Below are 21,919 nucleotides of genomic sequence, written 5' to 3'. Positions count from 1 at the left end.
CATCCCCTACTCAAACTTACTACTGGCTGCTACTGTGGACTACAGATCCCAGAGGCACCTGGAAGCAGCACCTGCCTGGAAGAGTCCTGTTGGTGTGAGTCTGGGTTGCAAATCCCAGAGACCTCGGGGGCACCAGGAAGAGGAAGTGAGCATGCAGCCCGTGTTTGCTATGTGCTAGAGAGCCATGTTCTACTTTCCTCTGGCTTCTGGCTAGAGCCACTGCAGGCATGTGTCTGCATTCCCTGAATCAAAAGTAAATGTATGTCTAGTTGTTTCTCAGTTTAATCTCTGCAGTTTAGACTAACCTGCAAAGACTGAATAGATTCAGCCTCAGGGTTTTTGACTGTCTGTACTTAGCCAAAAGGGGCCTGACTGGGCCCAAGACAGATGCAACATTTGGTTCTAGCCTTAAATCCATTAAAATATAGAATAAATGTTTTCTTGATTTGGTCATGTGATATACACTTTCATGATTGCACATGATTACTGGCTTTTCCCTTTAAATTTGGTTCTGCTATGGCTCTTGGGAACTACTGCATTATTAGGACCATGGCCCTTAATAAAGATTTCCTATAATGTGCATTCTTGACTCAGACTCCAGAGTGGGATAAGCTGCAGACACCCTTCCTTGCCTGCCCCTTCTTGGAAGTTATCTTGCCTCTCTGTCATAGTTCATGTGAAATCCTCTGCTTAAAACCAGCTGAGTTATAGTAACATAAGATTTATTATGAATAAAGAGAGACAACTGGATTAAAAGAAACAATCTGTATAGCATGACTAGTTTTAGATTGTATAGATCTCATAGACATTAGGGCTGAAAGGGACCTACCTCAAAAGATCGAGTCTAGCCCCCTACCCCTGGGGCAGGAAGTCAGCTGGGGTCAAAGGATCCCAGCAGGATAGGCATCCAGATGTTTCTTGAAAGTGTCCAAATATTTCTTGAAAGAGTCCAGAGTAGGTGCTGGAGGTGGTCTTGAAGGAGTTTGTGACCGTTTGATCTTGTCATCCCATGGGGTGCTCTGGTGAACAGGCGTTCCCCCAGATCCTGATGTATACCTCTTCTATACTTATAGGCAGCCACCAGGTCCCTCCTGAGCCTGTGGTTTTCCAGGCTGAAGAGTCTCATGGCTCTCAGACTCTCATCATAGGGCCTGTTTTCATTCTGTGTAATTAATCTAGATGTCCCCATCATGTCACAGTGGGAAAATAGCAGCATTTTGCTTTTCTGCCATTTTTCTGGGGTGCATCTTGGCTCTGTCTCTTGTGCTATGCTGGCAACCAGGATTTCACATATTCTGTTAACTGTAAATTTCAGTCCTGAAGCCAGATCCTGTGTGCTTTGCACCAGTCTAAGAAAGAATAATTTTTAAAAAATGCTCAACATACACTTTACTCTGACAGTTATAACAATGTAGCATAGATTCCCCTGAACTCTGTGCCCAGATTCATAAAGTAATTTAGGTACGTAACTTTTACTAGGGACCCTAACTCGCATTGATTTCAGATATAAAGAGACTGGTATCAAAATGTTATCAAATGCTCAGTTTTTTTCCTTGGTATGGATCCATTGAAACATTTTTACCTTTTTAAGATATCCATTTGTCAACTATTGAGCTACATGTTGATGGTATCTTTTTAGCCCCAGAAGATAGTATTTCATTTTTCTGTAAATATAAAAAAGTTCCATATTTAGTAGGCATCAGAGTGATTCTTAACTAGCTTTTATTTGGACTAGGAACATTTGGAAATCAAAGTAATTGTCACAAGGCATTTGTACTTTAGATATTTGCCATTTGCCCTTTTATAACTGCTTTTTTTTCTTGTTAACTTTTCAAAAATAGTCATGAATGGCCTTTATCTCTCTAACCTGCTCTGAAGGCTGTCTGTTTATATCTAACATAGGCCTGCATGCTCCATGGTTAAAAGAGAGTTTATTTGCAGTGCTTTCTTACGCAATTTTTAAAAAATTCGGTGGTAATTTTTAAACTGGATACTACAGTTCCTTAGAGCCTACTGCATTTCAGAGTTAATCACTAGCATTTCTAACGGGGTTTTTAATTGCAGGGTTAGGCTTGAATTACTTTAAACAGAAATCTGTAGATAGGTGGGTGCTTGGGAGTGGCCTAAATCAGGTTCCTAAAATGATGTAGTCATGAGGTGAGTTGAAGGAGTCACTGAGCATGTCTACGTGTGCATTAATGTGGTGTAATTATTGCACATTAAGCTTAGTACCTGTAATAACAGGTCCTAAATGCTCTATAATCAGTGCTACTGCGTAGCGCTGGCACATGTTTTTTATGTGATAGTAATGTGCAGTAGTCTAATTCTCCTGTGCATTAGCATGACTTTTACTATGACATACTAATGTGCAGTAGAATTAGTCTACTGCACTACTAACAACTCTTGCTACTGTTCACCCACTGTTTCCCACTGCCTGTCAGTTGGTTGAAATTTGCTGTGCATAACTCTTATTTCTGTTAAGTACACAAATATCTTCTAATAAATCTTCTATCCAGAGAGTCCTTTCTTAGGGCAGTTCATAGTGATTCAATCATTATTTCTGGAATTTATCTCCTGTGAACTGGTGGTATCAGGCAGCACAGTAGAAGCCTGGGTCTTTTCCATGTACATGAAAATATGATGAGCTCTTTATTAATCTTTATTAATTTTATTACCTGACTCAAGAAGTCTATGGGCCAGTGAGAGGCAAAGCACTGGTCGACCTGGTACTGGCTACGGGGGACGACCTAATCGGCGACCTAGTGATCAATGGGAAGCTGGGTGACAGCGACCACGAGCTGATCACCTTCATCATCCGCCATAAAGCTGGCAAGTCAGTCAGCAACACAGAAGTCCTTGACTTCAGAAAAGCCGACTTTGACAAGCTCAAGAGGCTTGTCGGTCAGGCCCTTAGGGACCATGACCCCAGGGAGATGGGAGTTCGAGAAGAGTGGTTGCTTCTCAAGGAAGCAATCCTCAGTGCACAAGCTAAATCTATTCCAACACAGAGGAAAGGCAGCAAGAAGGCACAGCAGCCCCCCTGGCTCTCCAGAGACCTAGCGGACCTCCTGTGGCTAAAAAGGAAAGCCTACAAAGGATGGAGGACGGGATTCGCCTCCAAGGAGGATTACTCCACGCTGGTCTGGTCCTGCAGGGAGCAAACCAGGAAAGCCAAGGCTGCAACTGAACTCCAACTAGCTTCAGGCATCAAGGACAACAAAAAGTCCTTTTTCAGATATGTGGGGAGCCGGAGGAAAAGCAAGGGCAATGTTGGACCCCTGCTAAACCAGATGGGGCAACTGACAACTGACACCCAGGAAAAAGCCAACCTATTAAATAGGTACTTTGTGTCAGTCTTTCATCAGTCCCATCGGACGCCCATGCCTGCTATGGGACAGGGAGATCCGGGTGATGGGGATCCCCTACCCTCCATAAATGCTGACCTCGTGAAGGAACACCCTGAGAAGCTGGATACCTTCAAGTCAGCCGGCCCTGACAATCTGCACCCCAGGGTACTCAAGGAGCTGGCGAGTGTCATAACCCAGCCCCTGGCACAGATCTTTGAAAACTCCTGGTGCTCTGGTGTAGTGCCCCAAGGCTGGAAGAAGGCCAATGTGGTGCCGATCTTCAAAAAAGGGAGGAGAGTGGATCCGGCTAACTACAGGCCCATTAGCCTGACTTCTATCCTGGGGAAGATCTTAGAAAAGTTTATTAAGGAGGGCATCCTTGATGGACTGGCCCAGGCTAACATCCTAAGGGATAGCCAGCACGGGTTTGTTGCGGGTAGGTCTTGTTTGACCAATCTCATTTCTTTCTATGACCAGGTGACCTATCACCTGGACAAGGGAGAAGAGATTGATGTCATATCTTTACTTCAAAAAAGCTTTTGATCTGGTATCCCGTGATCACCTCTTGGCCAAACTGGCCAGTTGTGGCCTTGGCTCCACCACAATCTGCTGGCTGGGAAATTGGCTCCGTGGTCGGACCCAGAGGGTTGTAATTGATGGCAGTCACTCATCGTGGTGCCCTGTGACCAGGGGGTCCCTCAAGGCTCTATCCTTGGACCCATACTGTTCAACATCTTCATTAATGATGTGGACATTGGAGTCAGGAGTGGACTGGCCAAGTTCGCCGATGACACCAAACTTTGGGGCAAAGCATCCACGCCAGAAGATAGGCGGGTGATCCAGGCTGACCTGGACAAGCTCATCAAATGGGCAGACGAGAACCTGATGGTGTTTAACACCGAAAAATGCAAGGTTCTCCACCTTGGGAGGAAAAACCTGCAGCATCCTTATAGGCTCGGCAGTGCTACGTTGGATAGCACTACAGAAGAAAGAGACTTGGGGGTTATCATTGACCACAAGATGAACATGAGCCTGCAATGCGATGCTGCGGCTAATAAAGTGACCAAAATTCTGGCATGCATCCATAGATGCTTCTCGAGCAAATCCGGGGACGTCATTCTCCCCTTGTACTCGGCCTTAATGAGGCCGCAGCTGGAGTACTGCGTCCAGTTTTGGGCTCCACAATTCAAAAAGGATGTGAAGAAGTTTGAGAGAGTCCAGAAGAGAGCCATGCGCATGATCAGAGGTCAGGAAAACAGATCTTACGATGACAGGCTGAGAGCCATGGGACTCTTTAGCCTGGAAAAGTGTAGGCTCAGGGGTGATCTGATGGCCACCTATAAGTTTATCAGGGGTGACCACCAGGATCTGGGGGAATGTCTGTTCACCAGAGCGCCCCAAGGGATGACGAGGTCGAACGGTCACAAACTCCTGCAAGACCGTTTCAGGCTGGACATAAGGAAGAATTTCTTTACTGTCCGAGCCCCCAAGGTCTGGAACAGTCTGCCAGCGGAGGTGGTTCAAGCACCTACATTGAACACCTTCAAGAGTAAATTGGATGCTTATCTTGTTGGGATCCTATGACCCCAACTGACTTTCTGCCCTTTGGGCAGGGGGCTGGACTCGATGATCTCCCGAGGTCCCTTCCAGCCCTGATGTCTGTGAAATGTATGAAATCAGTGGATTAGGTCATGGCTGGAACCTCTAATTTGTTTCTGTTTTGGAGGCAAGGGGGAGCTATAAGAGAGCTATCAAACCTGAATTAAACTTCGCATTTCCAATCAATGACATTAATGGTCTCTGAGGAAGGGTAAGGGCTGGGGTCCTTAATAATAATAACAACGAAGGGCTATATAGCTTTATCTCCCACTCTTCTCTGTGTGCAATACTTCAGCATGGCACTTTGCATTATGAAAATGCAACTGCTGGATTGTACTCTGATGTTAATAAAAGAATGATCTAACCAGTGCTTCAAATTTTCCTATTTCAGTGTATTATTGAGTGCCCTCTGTTTAGCCCATCTGTTTCTCGTTGATCTCTTTTGTTCATTGTTGTTCATAAAAGGGTTATGCATTGCTAACTCAAGTTTCCGATTACTTATTCATAGCTTGTTTGGATGTATGACTTTTTTGCAGCATGTTATGAAGTTCACTTATAATTAGGATTGACTTAAAAATTTACACATGCTAAACTTGATAATTTATCATTTGCCTCTGTAACTATTAAAAAGTTGAGTTAGAAAGCAGATACATTAATTGAACTTTTTGTTTTTCATTAGCTTTTTTAATCTAGTAAAATAGCAGCAAGTGGTTCCAACTTGCATTTGACTTCTGAAATGATGTTCAAGATCTGGCATAAACTCACCATGACTTGCTTTTTTGGTATTAAACCCACTTGATTCATTTTTTCAGCAGTCTAAACTGCTGTGTTACATGAGTGTCCAACATTTTTGTCAACAATTTACTGTACTGAATAAAACAGGCTGACCTTCACGTATCTTAGAGTTGATCTCTCTTGGGTTTGAGGATTTACAATTTGACCTTATGTGGTAGGAAAGAGTGACATTGGAATCTAAGACTTCATTAAATACTTCCAGTAGTTTCAAGATCAGTAATTTTTATAAGCCTTAAATATTCTCCAAGGAAGTTGTCATTTCTGAGGCTTTCCTGTTTTGAGCTTTTCACTGTTTCCAATATTTTGTGTGTTGATCTTTTTCCAGTACTACTTTCCTGAAAAGGTACCTCTACTAAATATTTGAGAATAAGTTAAGTAAATTGTTCCTGTTTAGAGCTCCTAAGAAGGATCATTTAGTAGTCTGTAATATTGCTTGGGTTGTTTTTGAAGTGTGTTGGGGACAGGAAGTTTTTGGAGAGTACTGGGGACAACTTCCTGGTGCAGGTGCTGGAGTGGCCAACTAGGGGCCATGCTTTTCTTGACCTGCTGCTCATAAACAGGAAAGAATTGGAGGGGTATGTAGTAGTGGACAGCAACTTGGGCAGCAATGACCACGAGATGATTTGAGTTCAGGATCCTGAGAAAAGGAAGGATGAAGAGCAGCAGAGTAAGGATCCCGGACTTCAGAAGAGCAGACTTTGACTCACTCGGGGAACTCATGGGCAGGATCCCCTGGGAAGCTAGACTGAGGGGGAGAGGAGTCCAAGAGAGCTAGCTGTATTTGAAAGAAGCCTTACTGAGAGTGCAGGAACAAACCATCCCAATGTGCAGGAAGACTAGCAAGCATGACAGAAGACCAGGATAGTTTACTGAAGAGTTCCCTGCTAAGCCAACTCACAAAAAGGAAGCTTATAAGAAGTGGAAACTTGGACAAATAACTAGGGAAGAATATAAGAGCATTGCTTGGGCATGCAGGGATGAAGTCAGGAAGGCCAAAGCACAACTGGAGTTGCAGCTAGTAAGGGATGTGAAGGGTAACAAGAAGGGTTTCTACAAGTATGTTGGTAGCAAGAGGAGGATCAGGAAAAGTGTGGGTCCCTTACTGAATGGAGGAGGCAACCTTATGATAAAGGATGCAGAAAAGGCTGAAGTGCTCAATACTTTTTTGCTTCAGTCTTCACAAGCAAGGTCAACTCCCAGACTACTACACTGGGCAGCACACTTTGGGGAGAAGATGAGCAGCCCTCAATGGCGAAAGAGCAGATTAGGGACTACTTAAAAAAAACAAAAAAAACAAAAAAAACTGGACGTGTACAAATCCATGGGGACAGATGGAATGCACCCGAGGGTGCTGAGGGAGTTGGTTGATGTGACTGCAGAGCCATCATCTTGGAAAACTTATGGTGATCAGGAGAGGTTCTGGATAATTTAAAAAAGGGCAAACATAATGCCAATATTTAAGAAAAGGAAGAAGAAGGATCCAGGGAACTACAGACCAGTCAGCTTCACCTCAGTCTGTGGAAAAATCATGGAGAACATCCTCAAGGAATCCATTTTTAAGCACTTGGAGGAGAAAAAGGGTAATTAGGAACATGCATGGATTCACCAGGGATAAGTCATGCCTGACCAATCTCATTGTTTTCTATGATGACATGACTGGATGTGGGGAGACCAGTGGATGTGGTGTGCCTTGATTTTAACAAGGCTTTTGATAGTCTCCCATAACATTCTTACAGGGAAGCTAAGGAAGTATGGGCTGAATGAATGGACTGTAAGGTAAATAGAAAACTGGCTGGAGCATCGGGTTCAGAGAATAGTAATCAATGGCTCAATGTCTAGTTGGCAGCTGGTATTAAGTGGAGTGCCCCAGGGATTGGTCCTGGGGCCTGTCTTGTTCGGTATCTTCATCAGTAACCTGGGAGATGGGATGGAGTGCATCCTTAACAAGTTTTCAGATGACACCGAGCTGGGAGACTAGTAGATATGCTGGAGGGTAGGACTAGGATTCATAGTGACTTAGACAAATTGGAGGATTGGGCCCAAAGGAATCTCATGAGGTTCAACAAGGACAAGTGCTAAATCCTGCATTTAGGATGAAATAATTCCATGCACAAGTACAGGCTGGGGGCTGAGTGGCTGGGCAGCAGCTGTGCAGAAAAGGACCTGGGGGTTACAGTGGACAATAAGCTGAATATGATCTAGCAATGTGCTCTTCTTGCCATTAAGGCTAATGGCATACTGGGCTGCACTGGTAGGTATGTTACCAGTAGGTCAAGGGAAGTCATTATTCCCCTCTATTCAGCACTGGTGGGGCCACATCTGGAGTACTGTGTTCAGTTTTGGGCCCTCCACTACAGAAAGGATGTAGAGAAATTAGAGAGTCCAGCAGAGGGCAACAAAAATGGTGAAGGCACTGGGGGACATTACTTATGAGGAAAGACTGAGGGAATTTTCTCACTAGGAGGGTAGTAGAACACAGGAACAAGTTACCCAGAGAGGTGGTGGAAGCTCCATCTTTCTGGGTTTTCAAAACCTGGCTGGACAAAGCTTTGGCTGGGAAGATCTAGTTGGGGATGGGCCTGCCTTGAGCTGGAGATTGGACCAGATGACCTCCTGAGGTCCCTTCCAACCCTAACTTTCTACAATTCTATGACTTCTCTTACTGCATATAAGTGCGTATGAAATGTTGTCTCTTCCTAAGACAAATATTAATGCTACAACCTCCAATCCAAACTTATAAAATCATATATTAATTTTACAGGGAGTGATAGAACAAATAATGCAGCTGTGGCAGGGATCTTACCTTCTTCTAAAGATGAAGGAATAGGTATTTTCAGTATAGTTATTGCCACTTAAAACAATACATTCAAATATGCCCATGATATTTCAGGTTGGTCTGAAGAAAATGCTTACTGGTCTCATTTAAAGACTATAGCAACATGGTGAATTGTATGCGTTTTGTTAAGTTGGACAACTAACGTTAATATTTTAAGCGTCCCACTTCTTATTTAAGGTTTCCATGTACTATTAAGTGTTCACATATATTAATTATGGTCTCATATAACCTTTATCCAATAAGAAAAAATCTGTATTTTTAAATAAAAATATCTAGTCACATGTATCTTACATGTCAGATTTGGGAATTTTAAAATAGCAAATACAAATAAATGATGGAAAAAGACTTCCAGGAAATCTATAGCTATGCTTTTAAATGGTCTGCACAAAGCAAGCTGTTCCTTTCCAAAGTCAGCAATGAACTGCTATCCATAATGAGTGTAGACTTATGGTTTTAACTTATTTTTCGTAGGTCAGGAAGACCTGATGAATCTGGGCTCTTCCTCTCCCCCTTCCCTCCCCGCCCACTAAATCACACTCTCTGAGTGCTTTGAAATCAGCATTGAAAGAAGGGTGGAAAATTGTGTTTACATGATTAATTTAGGGCCTGGTTAATTGTCTAGGATTGTTCTGAGACTACATGAAGAGCCCTTTTTCAGCAGGTTAAGTTCTATGTGGCAAACAAAACTTCTATGCTTTTTTCTTTATCCCTCACCCTATGGGACACTGCAGGGTCAAGATTTACTTGTAGGGGGGTGGAAAAGGTGGAGATGTGGGTGAACTGTTCTCTGCACAACAGATAGCAGTTATTAGTGTGAGGCTACTGTATGTGAAGATGATGCAATCCTCTTCCTAAAGGCAGGATGTGTGACAAAGGGGTAATTAGGTGAGGCCCTATTAAGTCCATTAAAGGAAGTTCCTGTAGAATGGTGTTTTCAGCCTTTTTTCATTTGTGAACCCCTAAAAACTTTTTGAACAGAGGTGCAGATCCCTTTGGAACTTTTGAATGGAGGTGCAGACCCCTTTGAATGATAAGTGTAGGTATTCACACACTTTTGATTGATCATAGGCATCTTTTGATGACCCTTAGACGTAGTCTGTGGACCACCCACTGAAAACCGCAGCTGTAGAGGAAGAGTCAGTGGACAGGCCCTGGGCCATTGCACTGTCAGCTCTTGCCTATAGTTTAACTGCAGTTCATTCTATGGAGGAAACTCTTTAAGAATTATTTGTAGAGGTCTACTTAAATCAAAGGGGGGACTTACCAATCGTCATGGGTTGATTGCAGGGAGAAGCTCTAATTTTGTGGTCATTTCTCAATGGCTCCAGCCCTCAGTGCTGATTGATGGAGAGGTCCCAGGTGGGGGGAGGGATGAGGGGGGTGGCCAGCATTTTGACTGCTAGCTGCCCTTCGTGCAGTTCCACTCTTTGGTGCTTATTGGCGAAGAGGCCCTGGCAGGGGAGGAGGTGCCTTCCCCTTCTGGCAGTGCATCCCCCTGGCTTCCATTGGAAAGCCAGCATTTTATTTATTTATTTTGTTGATTTAGTGGACAATCCCAAATTTCATGCTTCCTGTGAAATCTGCTAAACCGCTAATAAGATAGGTCCTTAATTATTTGGAGGACAAATCCTCAAAGAGGCTCTTGGAATTTTCCTCTCAACCCCTTGTGTCGCTTGTGGGAAATGATAGTCCAGTGATGGCACAGGCTGCTGATCATTCAAAATTATAGCCTGTATAGCAGATCATGGTGAAGGTCAGGCCTAGCCCTGAGTTTCTATGACCTTATTTTGATTCCAGCCAAAATGTGCAAGGGTTTTTGGTTTTTTGTTGTTGTTGTTTTTTTTTTTTAAACTATTAATTTTTGCCTTGGTTGGGAATTCTGTCTTGGCTCAGCTACATTCTGGTACTCAACCTGAAATGCTTATTTTTAGTAGTTTGATCTGATTTCTAATACGTAGTTATGATTACTGAGCCATCATCTGTTTGTAAAGGTTGGTAGGGAAATAAAATATTTTTGCTTCTTATTTGGTTGGATCTGATAAACAGCCTTGTAATTCCCTGTATACTGACTTGAGATTCTCATTCTTGGCACTTAGCTCAGGGGTTTTCGACTGGGGGTATGCATACCCCTGGGAGTACTTTGTAAGGCCCCAGGGAGTATGTGGTACTTCCAGCTTGGGGAGACTGTTGCATTGTATGGTAACTGATGCACTCAAAAATCTATAAAGTTAGTTTGGAAATTTTTATTAAAAATCTTAAACTCTATTTAATATCCACTGGTATTTTAATGTGTTGTAATTTAAGCTATACAGCATATCTAAAATGTATTTACTTTGTCATTGTGAATATTTTATGGTAATTCCTATGGCCTGGGCCCAAAACATTTTTTAAATAAAAATTCTATAAACTCTGTTAGTGTTATGAATCTACAAATGGTTTTCAAGTTAGTAGTACTGAGAAATGTCTCAGAATCACTGTGTTACCTGAAAGTAACTTGTGCATGTCTGCAGTATCGTCCAATATTTTAAGGTGGGTTAGTGTATTTCCTGACATCAGCGACCCAAGGAAACTCTGTATATTTAAACTAACATAAGCCCATAGGAATTACTTCCAGACTTCAGCAGGACTCCAAGGCTAGCTTTATGATGCAATACATTGTAGATCACCACTCTGGTGTGATTTTTTTTTTTTCAGGTTTTTTTTTTTTTTTTTTTTTTGAGCAAGGAGGGAGGACGAGGGGGCAAAAAAGGGAGTGGAAGCCAGTATGAAAGATGAAAAGATTAGTTATGAACTAAATGACTCTCTTGCTATCTATAATATTCAGAAGTATAAAATATACTTGTATAATAGTCTAAAAATATCTTTTGCTAGATATAATAAAAAGATGTAATTTTACATAAATGTCTTCAACTATTTAACACAATGTATTTTACTTCTCTTTCTAGGCCATTACAATTCTGAAAGACTTGATTGCGAAGTATATTCCACTGGTTTTCAAAGGAAGTGCAGCTACATGAAGAACAAGAAAGGAAGCTGATTTTTTTAAAAAACAGCGTTTGAAAAAATGACTTCAAGTTGTACGACTCCAGTATTTGCTTTGATGATTTTGTATTTAGCCGCTGCAGGTAGGTGGCATTATATAAAACATACTCATTGTAACTCATTCTCTGCATTTGGAATTATTAATTATAAATGGCTTTTCATGCCAAAAGACTGCTGTAAGCTAAAGTTTATATATCGCCTAAATGCAGAATAAAGCAGTACTGTGCAATTATGATACTCAGTCTGTTAGACTCTCTCTGTGTAGTACTTCTAAGCTGTCTTACCGATATAACATGTTAGTGCCAGTTAAGGTCCTTATGCTCAGGATTTGGGGGAAAAAATGCTTACCTTGGGCCAGTAGGTATCTTTCTGGGTGTTTTGTTCCCATCCATATAATCCAAACTTTCTTTTTAAAAAGGATTTAAATTTCTAGTCCAGTTAACCACATAGGTATCCTTACAAAGCTGAACCAGACGTAAACCAATGTTGTTGTTTTCCAGAGTCTGAAGAGACTGTCCCAGTGCTATTCTTCCCGTAAGTGTGGGTGCTGTGCTATCTTGGTTACCATTTTTGCAAGTACCTTGGGGTTCAGGAAAAGACAGTTTGTCATCCAGCATATGAGTGCGAGGGCTGTCAACACTAGTTTGTCAGCTGAGTAGCATGTTCTGTGGCAGAGGTGTTCTTGTCGCTTAAAAAGGATTTGATGTATAAACTCAGAATAAATTGATGGATTGATGTTTGGCTACCTATCATTTGTTAGTTTTTTGGGGTTTTTTTTTTTTTTAAATTTAGAACTGATTTACTGAAAAATAGTGCTTGCTAGTGGATTGAGCGCGCTGCATCTGGGCTTTGATCTTGTTTCTTGTTGGGCCAGTATCCTGCTGGATGATGTTAGCTGAGTCACTCGACCTTTTTGTGTCTCTCTCCCAGTCTGTCTTTCCTCCATTTAAATATCAAGCTTTACACACTCACACTGTGTATGTGACACTTAGCATAATAGTTTTAATTGATATGGGAGGTTGTATTAATAAGCAGTCTGGCCAGTGGGGTACCCGGGCTTTCAAACCTAAGCGGATGTGGGATACAGAAGAAAAAGGCTGAAATTTAGGATACTGGGGTATTTCAGCCTGTGGAATAGGCTTAACTTTGAGCTAGCAAGTGCTGCATGAATTTTTACAAGTCCTGTCACTAGCCATGGTAGGTAGACTTATCTTCAGGATCAGGGCCTATGATTGATCTGTACATTATAGTTTCCAAGCACACACAAACATGCTTCTATTTTGACATTAACAAATGTACCTTATTTTAATGTACTTCTTGAAGTCCCACTTGCAAAAAATTAAAGATGTCTCTCCCTTAGCTACAACAGCCGGTCTTCTATTTGTGTCCAGCTTGCACGCAAGCATGGGTCATCGGGGAAGTGGCCAGAGATGCAGTCAGTCAGAATGAGGTAGTGGGAGGAATGGACAGATGGCTTGTGTCTATCTCTGCTGTCCTCACTGTGGAAAAGATGACTGACTTTGCAAGAGACATGTCTGAGCAATAAAGCATATAACAATCTGGCTTCCTTTCATCACTGACATGGAAAATGATGCTTTTGCAAGAATGCCCTTAAACCTCAAGGGATTTTCTCCAGGGCTGAGCTCCCCTGGAAGCATCCAGCCAGTATTACTAACTTTGCTTATTTAATTGTACTTGCTGTTAAAATTCTCTAGAAAGCTTATTCTGTTTTAAACAGACTTACAATGATGTGGAATGTATCTCTCCTGTAAGTACACTTGTATATGGAGATGAGGGCATAACTGCTCATGTGGGATGGGAAGAGAAGGTTATCTAGTTGAGCAAGCAGTCAGGACCACGCCAAAGAGACGTTACTGGAACAAGCTCTAATGTGTAGCATCAAAGTTGGGTTTTTGGAGGGGGTTTTCTGTTTCTTGCTAATTATGTTGACAAGGCCATTTTGTGTCTGGGTAGCAGAGGGATAATTTTTTACTAATCCAAGCACAACCCACAGCCCAGTGTTGATGTTAGCATTATCTTGATGTTGTATTTTTAGTTATCAAGCCCAGTCTCATTTTTTGAAAGTAATTCAGACTTTATGGGAACCTTAATCTGTCCATCCTTGAAACTTGTTTCACTGATTCCTTCCTCCTCAGCCATCCTGGTTGCCTTATAAAAATAAGGCATTTTCAGGGAAACAACATCCCTGTTGCCAGGGCTGAGCTCCCCTGGAAGCATCCAGCCAGTATTACTAACTTTTGCTTATTTAATTGTACTTGCTGTTAAAATTCTCTAGAAAGCTTATTCTGTTTTAAACAGACTTACAATGATGTGGTCAGGTGTTTATCACACAGAAATGGATGCACCTTTTTATTACATGGGCAAAAGTAGGTGGTTCTGCAATGTGTGGGGATATGGAACAGATCTCATAGACATTAGGGGCTGGAAGAGACCTCGTGAGATCATTGAGTTCAACCTCCCTGCCAGAGTCAGGAAGTCTGCAGGGATCAAATGATCCCAGCAAGATAAACATCCAAACACCTTTTGAATGAGTCCAGAGTAGATGCTTACACCACCTCTGAGGGGAATCTGTTCCAGACCTTGGACACTTGGACTGTAAAGAAGTTGTTCCTTGTATTGAGTCTGAGTCGGCCTTCTAGAAGTTTGTAGCCGTTGGACCTAGTTATCCCCTGGGGAGCCCTGGTGAACAAGTGTTCCCCCAGATCCTGATGCACCCAACTTATATACTTATAGGCAACCACCAAGACACCCCCAAGCCTTCTCTTTGCCAGGCTGAAGAATTCCACGTCCCTCAGCCTCTCCTTGTAAGGCTTGCTTTCTTGGCCTTTGATCATATGGGTAGATTGGTTGTCCCCTTCCTATGGATTTTTCTGCTTCAGTCCTACCTACCATGCCACTCCAGCTTGGCGACTGGTGCCTCCTGGGTTGAGGGGGCACCCGGAGTCCCCCTGTGGCTGATCGCCAAGCCAGGGGGGCAAAAAGGGGGGGGGCCCTAGCACACTCCCCAGTGGACCCAGAAGTAGACCAGAAATATACTTCCCGGTCCACTTCTTCCAGGTTCATTGCCAAGCATGCAGGCCCCCCCCCACTCCTGTGGGACTCTCCATCTACCCCAACATCATGGCAATCACGAGCTGTGCCTCCTGCCTCAAGGTATTTAGAAAAAACACTTAAAGCTGTGTCTATTTCCGAATTGCAGATTCTCTGAATTGGCATCAAATCTTCAGATTCGGATTCAGCCAAATTGAATTGGGGACAGTGATCTGGATCAGTTAATCAAATCAGTGTCCCTGATTCAGGCTGAATCTGAATGGAATAGGGCCCATTTCACCCACCCTTAATTATAAAAACACATAAATAACTGGAACTGCAAATAACCCAATCCTGGATCACCAAAGAGCAAATTTAGCTGTGTAGTCTTTAAAAGCACGGTTCTTCTGATGAATTACCAATCTGATATGTGTTCAGTCCTTTGATTTAAGCCACATTCCTTTTGATTCCTGGCAAATCTATCTGTTTCTGTGCATGGTGTATGTGATGATGAAATGATTTAACAGAGGTGAACAGCAAAGAATCGATGCTGAAACCCATGGGGGCCAAATAGCCAGCTAAGTGGGTTATTTCCATAATGGATGGAATTTTTTTTTTCTTGAATGTTGCTCTCTCTTTCTTTGCAAACTTGTTTGAAGAGGGTGATGGAGTTTGCTGTCCCATAGAGTAAGGAGGCAGTTTAGCACCTGAAAGCTGTGGATAACCAGGCTAATATAGTTAGCTAGCTGTGTTAGTCTGAAGTCTGGGTAGATTTGTATCTTATAGACTTAACTAAATCAGAGGTGCATACACTTTCATAGAGATGCTTATGTAGCTCTGATTTAGTTAGTCCCAAATCAGGTGCAAATCTGTCCTGCTTTCTGAGTAGAACGCTACCTCTAGGAGAATTTGGGTCAGATCTTTAGCTGATGTAAGTGGTTGTAGCACTGGAGGTCAGGGGAACTATAACAGTTTACATTTGTTGAGAAGCTGCTCCCCCATACTTTCATAGATTTCATAGACATTAGGGCTGGAAGGGACCTCGGGAGATCGAGTCCAGCCCCCTGCCCAAAGGGCAGGAAGTCAGCTGGGGTCATAGGATCCCAGCAAGATAAGCATCCGATTTACTCTTGAAGGTGTTCAATGTAGGCGCTTGAACCACCTCCGCTGGCAGACTGTTCCAGACCTTGGGGGCTCGGACAGTAAAGAAATTCTTCCTTATGTCCAGCCTGAAACGGTCTTGCAGGAGTTTGTGACCGTTCGACCTCGTCATCCCATGGGGCGCTCTGGTGAACAGATGTTCCCCCACATCCTGGTGGTCACCCCTGATAAACTTGTAGGTGGCCATCAGATCACCCCTGAGCCTGTGCTTTTCCAGGCTAAAGAGTCCCATGGCTCTCAGCCTGTCATCGTAAGATCTGTTTTCCTGACCTCTGATCATGTGCGTGGCTCTCCTCTGGAGTCTCTCAAGCTTCTCCACATCCTTTTTGAATTGTGGAGCCCAAAACTGGATGCAGTACTCCAGCTGCGGCCTCATTAAGGCCGAGTACAAGGGGAGAATGACGTCCCCGGATTTGCTCGAGAAGCATCTATGGATGCATGCCAGAATTTTGGTCGCTTTACTAGCCGCAGCATCGCATTGCAGGCTCATGTTCATCTTGTGGTCAATGATGACCCCCAAGTCTTTTTCTTCTGTAGTGCTAACCAACGTAGCACTGCCGAGCCTATAAGGATGCTGCAGGTTTTTCCTCCCAAGGTGGAGAACCTTGCATTTTTCGGTGTTAAACACCATCAGGTTCTCGTCTGCCCATTTGATGAGCTTGTCCAGGTCAGCCTGGATCACCCGTCTATCTTCTGGCGTGGATGCTTTGCCCCAAAGTTTGGTGTCATCGGCGAACTTGGCCAGTCCACTCCTGACTCAAATGTCCACATCGTTAATGAAGATGTTGAACAGTATGGGTCCCAGGACAGAGCCTTGAGGGACCCCACTGGTCACAGGGCACCACGATGAGTGACTGCCGTCAATTACAACCCTCTGGGTCCGACCACGAAGCCAATTTCCCAGCCAGCGGATCGTGGTGGAGCCAAAGCCACAACCGGCCAGTTTGGCCAAGAGGTGATCATGGGATACCAGATCAAAAGCTTTTTTGAAGTCAAGATATATGACATCAATCTCTTCTCCCTTGTCCAGGTGGTAGGTCACCTGGTCATAGAAGGAAATGAGATTGGTCAAAGAAGACCTACCCGCAACAAACCCATGCTGGCTGTCCCTTAGACCATTTCCAGCTCATTTTCCCTTTGGGCCCTTTGGTGTCTGCTACGGCTCCTTGAAACCTTAGAGCCCACCTCACTCCCTGAGCCAAGTTGCCACGGTTGTGATCTGGAAGAGTGGGGATGGAGAGGGAGAAATGGCAAGTTGACAGCTACAGACTTAAACCAGTAGGCTTCTTGTGAGAGTGGCTTGATCAGCTATTCTGGCCTCTAAAATTTTTCTTTCAACAGTTTTCTTCCCAACTGCTGCTCTCAGTCTTCTGTTAACAACTTCAGTAGTTCTTGTAAATAATCATGCCTTGAGAAGCATGCCTTACTTGCTGGCAGCTTGCTTTTCCAAGTTCTGTTTGATATGACAGTTCATTTTCGATAAGGCTTCTTGCTTGTATATTAATGTGTGTCTTGGATCTGAGCCCCCAGATACTGTGGTGAAGGGTGCCATAGAAAAGGATGTAACATTAGGAATAAACAGGCCAATTCATGCCATCACTTTTTGAAGAGGAACTTCCCATTGGCTCTGTATGCTGTATTTGCTAGAGCACAAGGACCCTCTAAAAGTATAAAAGAAAATGCTTCCCTGGTAAAGTGACGGATACAAACCAAGGGTAAAGATTGGTATGTTGGGAGATGGTCACGCAGGTCTTTTTCCTTCTTAAACAGACTGCTGGGCATGCTTCAGATTTACTTAAACTGTAGGCTTTATTTTTACTCAAAACATTTACTTCAGATGTTTTCAATAGAAAGTTTTGTGGTTAGGAAACAACAACTAAGAGGCAGAATTTGTAGTGTTACTGTCAAAGCTATAGTGAAACACAGCTTTCTATGTTAAACTGTGGTAAATGTTTTGAAGGAGTAAACATTTTTACATTTTTTTTTTTTTTTTTTCCCTGAGGCCCTCGTGCACAAATTTTATGTTTGTACTCTCAGAGTCTACACTATTGCAAACAGACGCTCTGAATTTCCTATCTGACAGGATTAACTAGGCCTAAGAAAGAGATCCTGTAAGGCTGCAGAAATAAGCAAGATGCAAGGACAGTATTTGAAGAAGGTCAGAAAGCTGTAGACGTGCTTGTTCCTGTGTGCCTAGCTCCACAGTTAAGATCAGAAGGTAGGTTGGAAGGTCAGAAATCCTGCATGGGGTGGCCTACCTATTTGAGCCCCTGACTCTTAAAATATGAGATCTTATTGGCGGTGAGGATGAATGACTGGGAGCCTCTGCTTAGAAGCCCAAGGTGCTCTCTGCAGCAGGAAATGTGTGGGGTTTTTTGTTTTAAATACCTAACCGCACAGTTGGGTTTTTTTGTTTTGCTTTTTTAGTAGAAAAATGTCCCGACACTGTTTGGAGGTTGTGAAACTTTATCTTCACCTACCAGGAAGGAAATGATCAGTGCCTGACTTCTGAGGGGTTGGGTGCTGGGTGATAAAAGTGTGTGAAGCAGAGGCAGGATAGGCCAAAGAAAGATTGCTTGTTTCTAAAACTATCTTAGTTGGCAGTAAAAAAAAAAAATGCAGGAAGGAGTCCTTCATGTACAGTAGATTGTATTTAAATGCTTTTTAATAATAATAATAATTAAAAAAAGCTAAATATTGTTCTTGCACCTACTTTATTTCTGCAGCCTCACAGGATATCTTTCTTGGGACTAGTTTCCTGCATGCTAAGAAATCCAGAGTGTCTATTTGCAACAGGGTAGGCTCTGATGGTACAAGGGTAAGGTTTGGGAATCTAGACCAAATTAACAAGCCCTCAGACAAAGTTTCTACTAATATTGACATCGTAGGTTTTATTCTTTAATGATTTTTTTCTGGGTATTTGTTTTCTGCTTTGGCACTAACTCTTAATCTGGATTTGAGATTTTTAACCAGGGTGTTGTGACAGCTGGGGTATCTTGAGATCCTTCTGAGGATGCAAGGTGCCACACAACATTAGCATTGGTAGATGTGCGAACATCATTGACTAGATGAACCCCGAGATTTCAGATAGGAATCTATAGCGGTAAAACATTCTTGCCTGTCTTTCTGCCTTGGGTCTGGAAAGGTTGAAAAATGCCAACCTAGATGATAGAGCCAAATCCTATTCTGCCCTCAAAACACAGAGTGAATCATATAGGCTTTATAATTTTGAATGATAAGTGGTAAGAAGAGGCTTACATATATCTTAGAAACTGTACAAGAGGAGCTAGAGCTGGTCCAATTGAGCAGACTTTAATTGTCCTTCATCAGCAGGTCTCTGGTAATACAAATTGCTCGCTGGTAGACTTGCATCCCCAAGAAGCACATTGCAAGACTGAGACCTTAGGTTCTGATTCATCAAAATGCCTAAGCAGGTCTTTATGTGCTTTTCAGAATTAGAGCCTTTGTGAGTAAACATGAAAGTCTGGCACTTAAATTTAAGCTGACTCTAGATGATGCTAGAGGAATTCTTAGAAACCCCAAGCTGATCTTGCAATATTTTTTTTGTATAGTCCCAGGCAACAGTGGAACTATTCAATACCTCTGTAAAAAAGCCTTGGACTGCAGGCTTCTATAATATTATGTTTTTGTACACTACAAATAAGTGCTATTTGTCCATGTCTATTTAAGGGTATTTATTATAGAAGTTAGGGTAAGTCTGTTGTTTACCAGTCTTCTAATACCACAACCACTTTATAAATAGCACACAAAAATCATTCCTCTTTTCTAAGGGGAAGCATTTTCTAGGGCTGTGCGAAATTTCGCCGTCTGTTTCGCTTCAACTTGTTTTGAGCTTGAAACAGCTAAATTGAAATGAGACAAAAGGCTTCGAAACAGCCTTGAAACAAAATGAAGGCAGTCAAAATGTTTCAAAAGTTTTGAAAGGTTTTGAAGCTGGGCTTGCTTGCAGTTAAAGAGAAACTAAAGAGTGGGAGGGGGAAAAGGGGGAAGGACTGCTCTGATATTGACATGTGTAGCTGGCCAGTGACTGTGATCCTTTCCTGAGGTCCCTTCCAATCCCAGTGCTCTTGGGGAGGGATGTAAAAACAACATAAAAAGCATTGTTTGAACTGAGCTTTCTTTGTGCCTTCACACTTAAAAGTGACACAAGTTTTGCTCTGAACAGTTTGAGGTGCAGTTTCCCAGAAGCCCATGCACCTACCGCGTTGAAACTTGGCAGGTTTCATGGCCTCAAAAGGAGCTACTATCCCTGCAAGTTTCATCTGAACCAGGCGTGAAATGACAAAGTTATAGGCATTTTTGTGGTTCCCCATTATAGACTATGGAGGAAACAATGAAACAGTTTTGACGAAATGAAACTCTAAATGAAACCCTGTCCCATTGAAACTAAATTTTAAATGAAATGGTGCCTTCTCCTCCTTATGTTAGGAAGGCAATGAGTGTCCTTTCTCTTCCTCCTTATTCTGTCCTCCCTCCCAACCTCACCTTTGGGGTTAAGAAACACATTATTAAAAGAGAAATTGAGATTGAGATTAAGAATTTAAGAAAGCCTTTCGTAACTGAAAACTAGTGCATGCTTGTCTCTCTTCAATTTGAGGAAAAACTATGTGTAGTTGCCTTAATCCCAGAGATGCAAGGTAAACCCTATATGGATTCTGGGATTTTTTTCCAGACATCTGCTCACTAATCTCTGTCCTTTAAAAAAATCTCTTTGATCCATATTATAATGAATCTCTTGCACAGTTCCTGAAGATGCCTTTAATTGGCTTTACTTGCTCTGTCCTATGGACATCTTGAACTTGCTTACCGTGTCCTCAGAGAATCATAATTTTATTTTGCATTCACTTCAGTATGCAGGAAGGAGTGGGAGAGCAAAACCTTCCGTTTCTGCTTAGTTATTTCATTTGCAGTAGAATAGCATAAAGCAGTGAGTCTCAACCAGGGTGTCATGGCACCCTGAGGTGCCTTGATCCTTTCACACAATGTTAGCACAAGATTCACAAGATAGACCCAAAGATTTCAAATAGGAATTTTTAGTATTAGAAACTGTAATAACTGACCTGTTGTGGTCTTTTTGAGTTATTTTTAACAGAAGAATTGCTCAATTATTTCCATAGTCAAAAAAAATAAGAGAAAGCTAAGAGTTGGTATTTTCTGAGGGCAGCCTTGAGTCTAAGGAGGGTGTCTTGAGTCTAAAAAGGTTGAGAAACACTGGTATAAATTCTGTCAGTGGGACTTCGAGGCCCACCAAGTAGATCAACCAGAAAATTCATCCAGACCCATATACTTCTCTTAACCTAACCATTTGAAAACTTTCCCTGTGATAGTTGTACCCAAAGAACAGGCATACTATGAAACAGATTACTGGATAAAGAATACTCATACATGTCATATAGCATACAGTATCTGCAGGAGAAATTAGGCTATTCAAGTGATACCTTCAAAGAAATCAAGACATGTAGGATTATATTTAAGTGAGAAATAGAGCATCTGCTATTGAAAAAACAATTACCATCTTGCTCATCTTAATGTCATTGTGCTTCTGCAGCTTTCTTGTGATTAAACTTTTTTCCATTTTAATATATTTGTATGTGCCAACACTTGTACAAGCCATTGTTGATGGTTTTGGTTACATACGTTGTATGTAGAATAAATGAACCAGATATGTTACAGTGCTCCCTGCACCTCCTTTTACAAAGTATCTGCCTTGCCAATGATAGAATAAAGGGATTTGAAATCCTTTAGGCTATTAGTGCCAAGGCAGGTGAACTAAAGGAAGAGATGATTTTACCACAAAAATTACATGCCTCATGTTTTCATTATTTGGAGGCATTAGGCCAAATTCTTCCATGATGCAGGCTTTTTTGAAGTCAGTGGAACTTTACCAGAGAGATATTTGATCTAAAGTGACAGTAGGAAGGGTTGTATATCATTCTATGAAAACGCAGCTGTTTTAAGCACATTGTACTTTTTTCTTTTAAATAAAATTTATGAAACATGCGGCTATTGTTCCATTATCTGGCAGCTGCTATATTATGGGACTTGTTAATAGGCAGTTAATAAAAAC

General features: G+C 42.2%; 1 protein-coding gene across 5 annotated transcripts in view; it reads left to right on the top strand.

Annotated features, from left to right (window-relative positions):
- The window catches only part of TGFBR3 (transforming growth factor beta receptor 3), a 198,949-nt gene that overhangs the window by 14,959 nt on the left and 162,071 nt on the right, over window positions 1–21,919 (top strand). For all 5 annotated transcript variants that reach the window (XM_090046671.1, XM_090046672.1, XM_090046669.1 and 2 more), the window contains one exon: window positions 11,523–11,702. In XM_090046671.1, the coding sequence (XP_089902797.1) occupies window positions 11,642–11,702 (61 nt within the window). In that variant the 5' untranslated portion in view covers window positions 11,523–11,641. The remainder of the gene's footprint in view (window positions 1–11,522; window positions 11,703–21,919) is intronic.

Source organism: Crocodylus siamensis, chromosome 5 (genome assembly GCF_052110815.1).
Source record: "Crocodylus siamensis isolate JL-2025a chromosome 5, ASM5211081v1, whole genome shotgun sequence".
Lineage (NCBI taxonomy): Eukaryota > Metazoa > Chordata > Crocodylia > Crocodylidae > Crocodylus > Crocodylus siamensis.
This window is presented reverse-complemented; position numbering and strand designations above follow the sequence as displayed.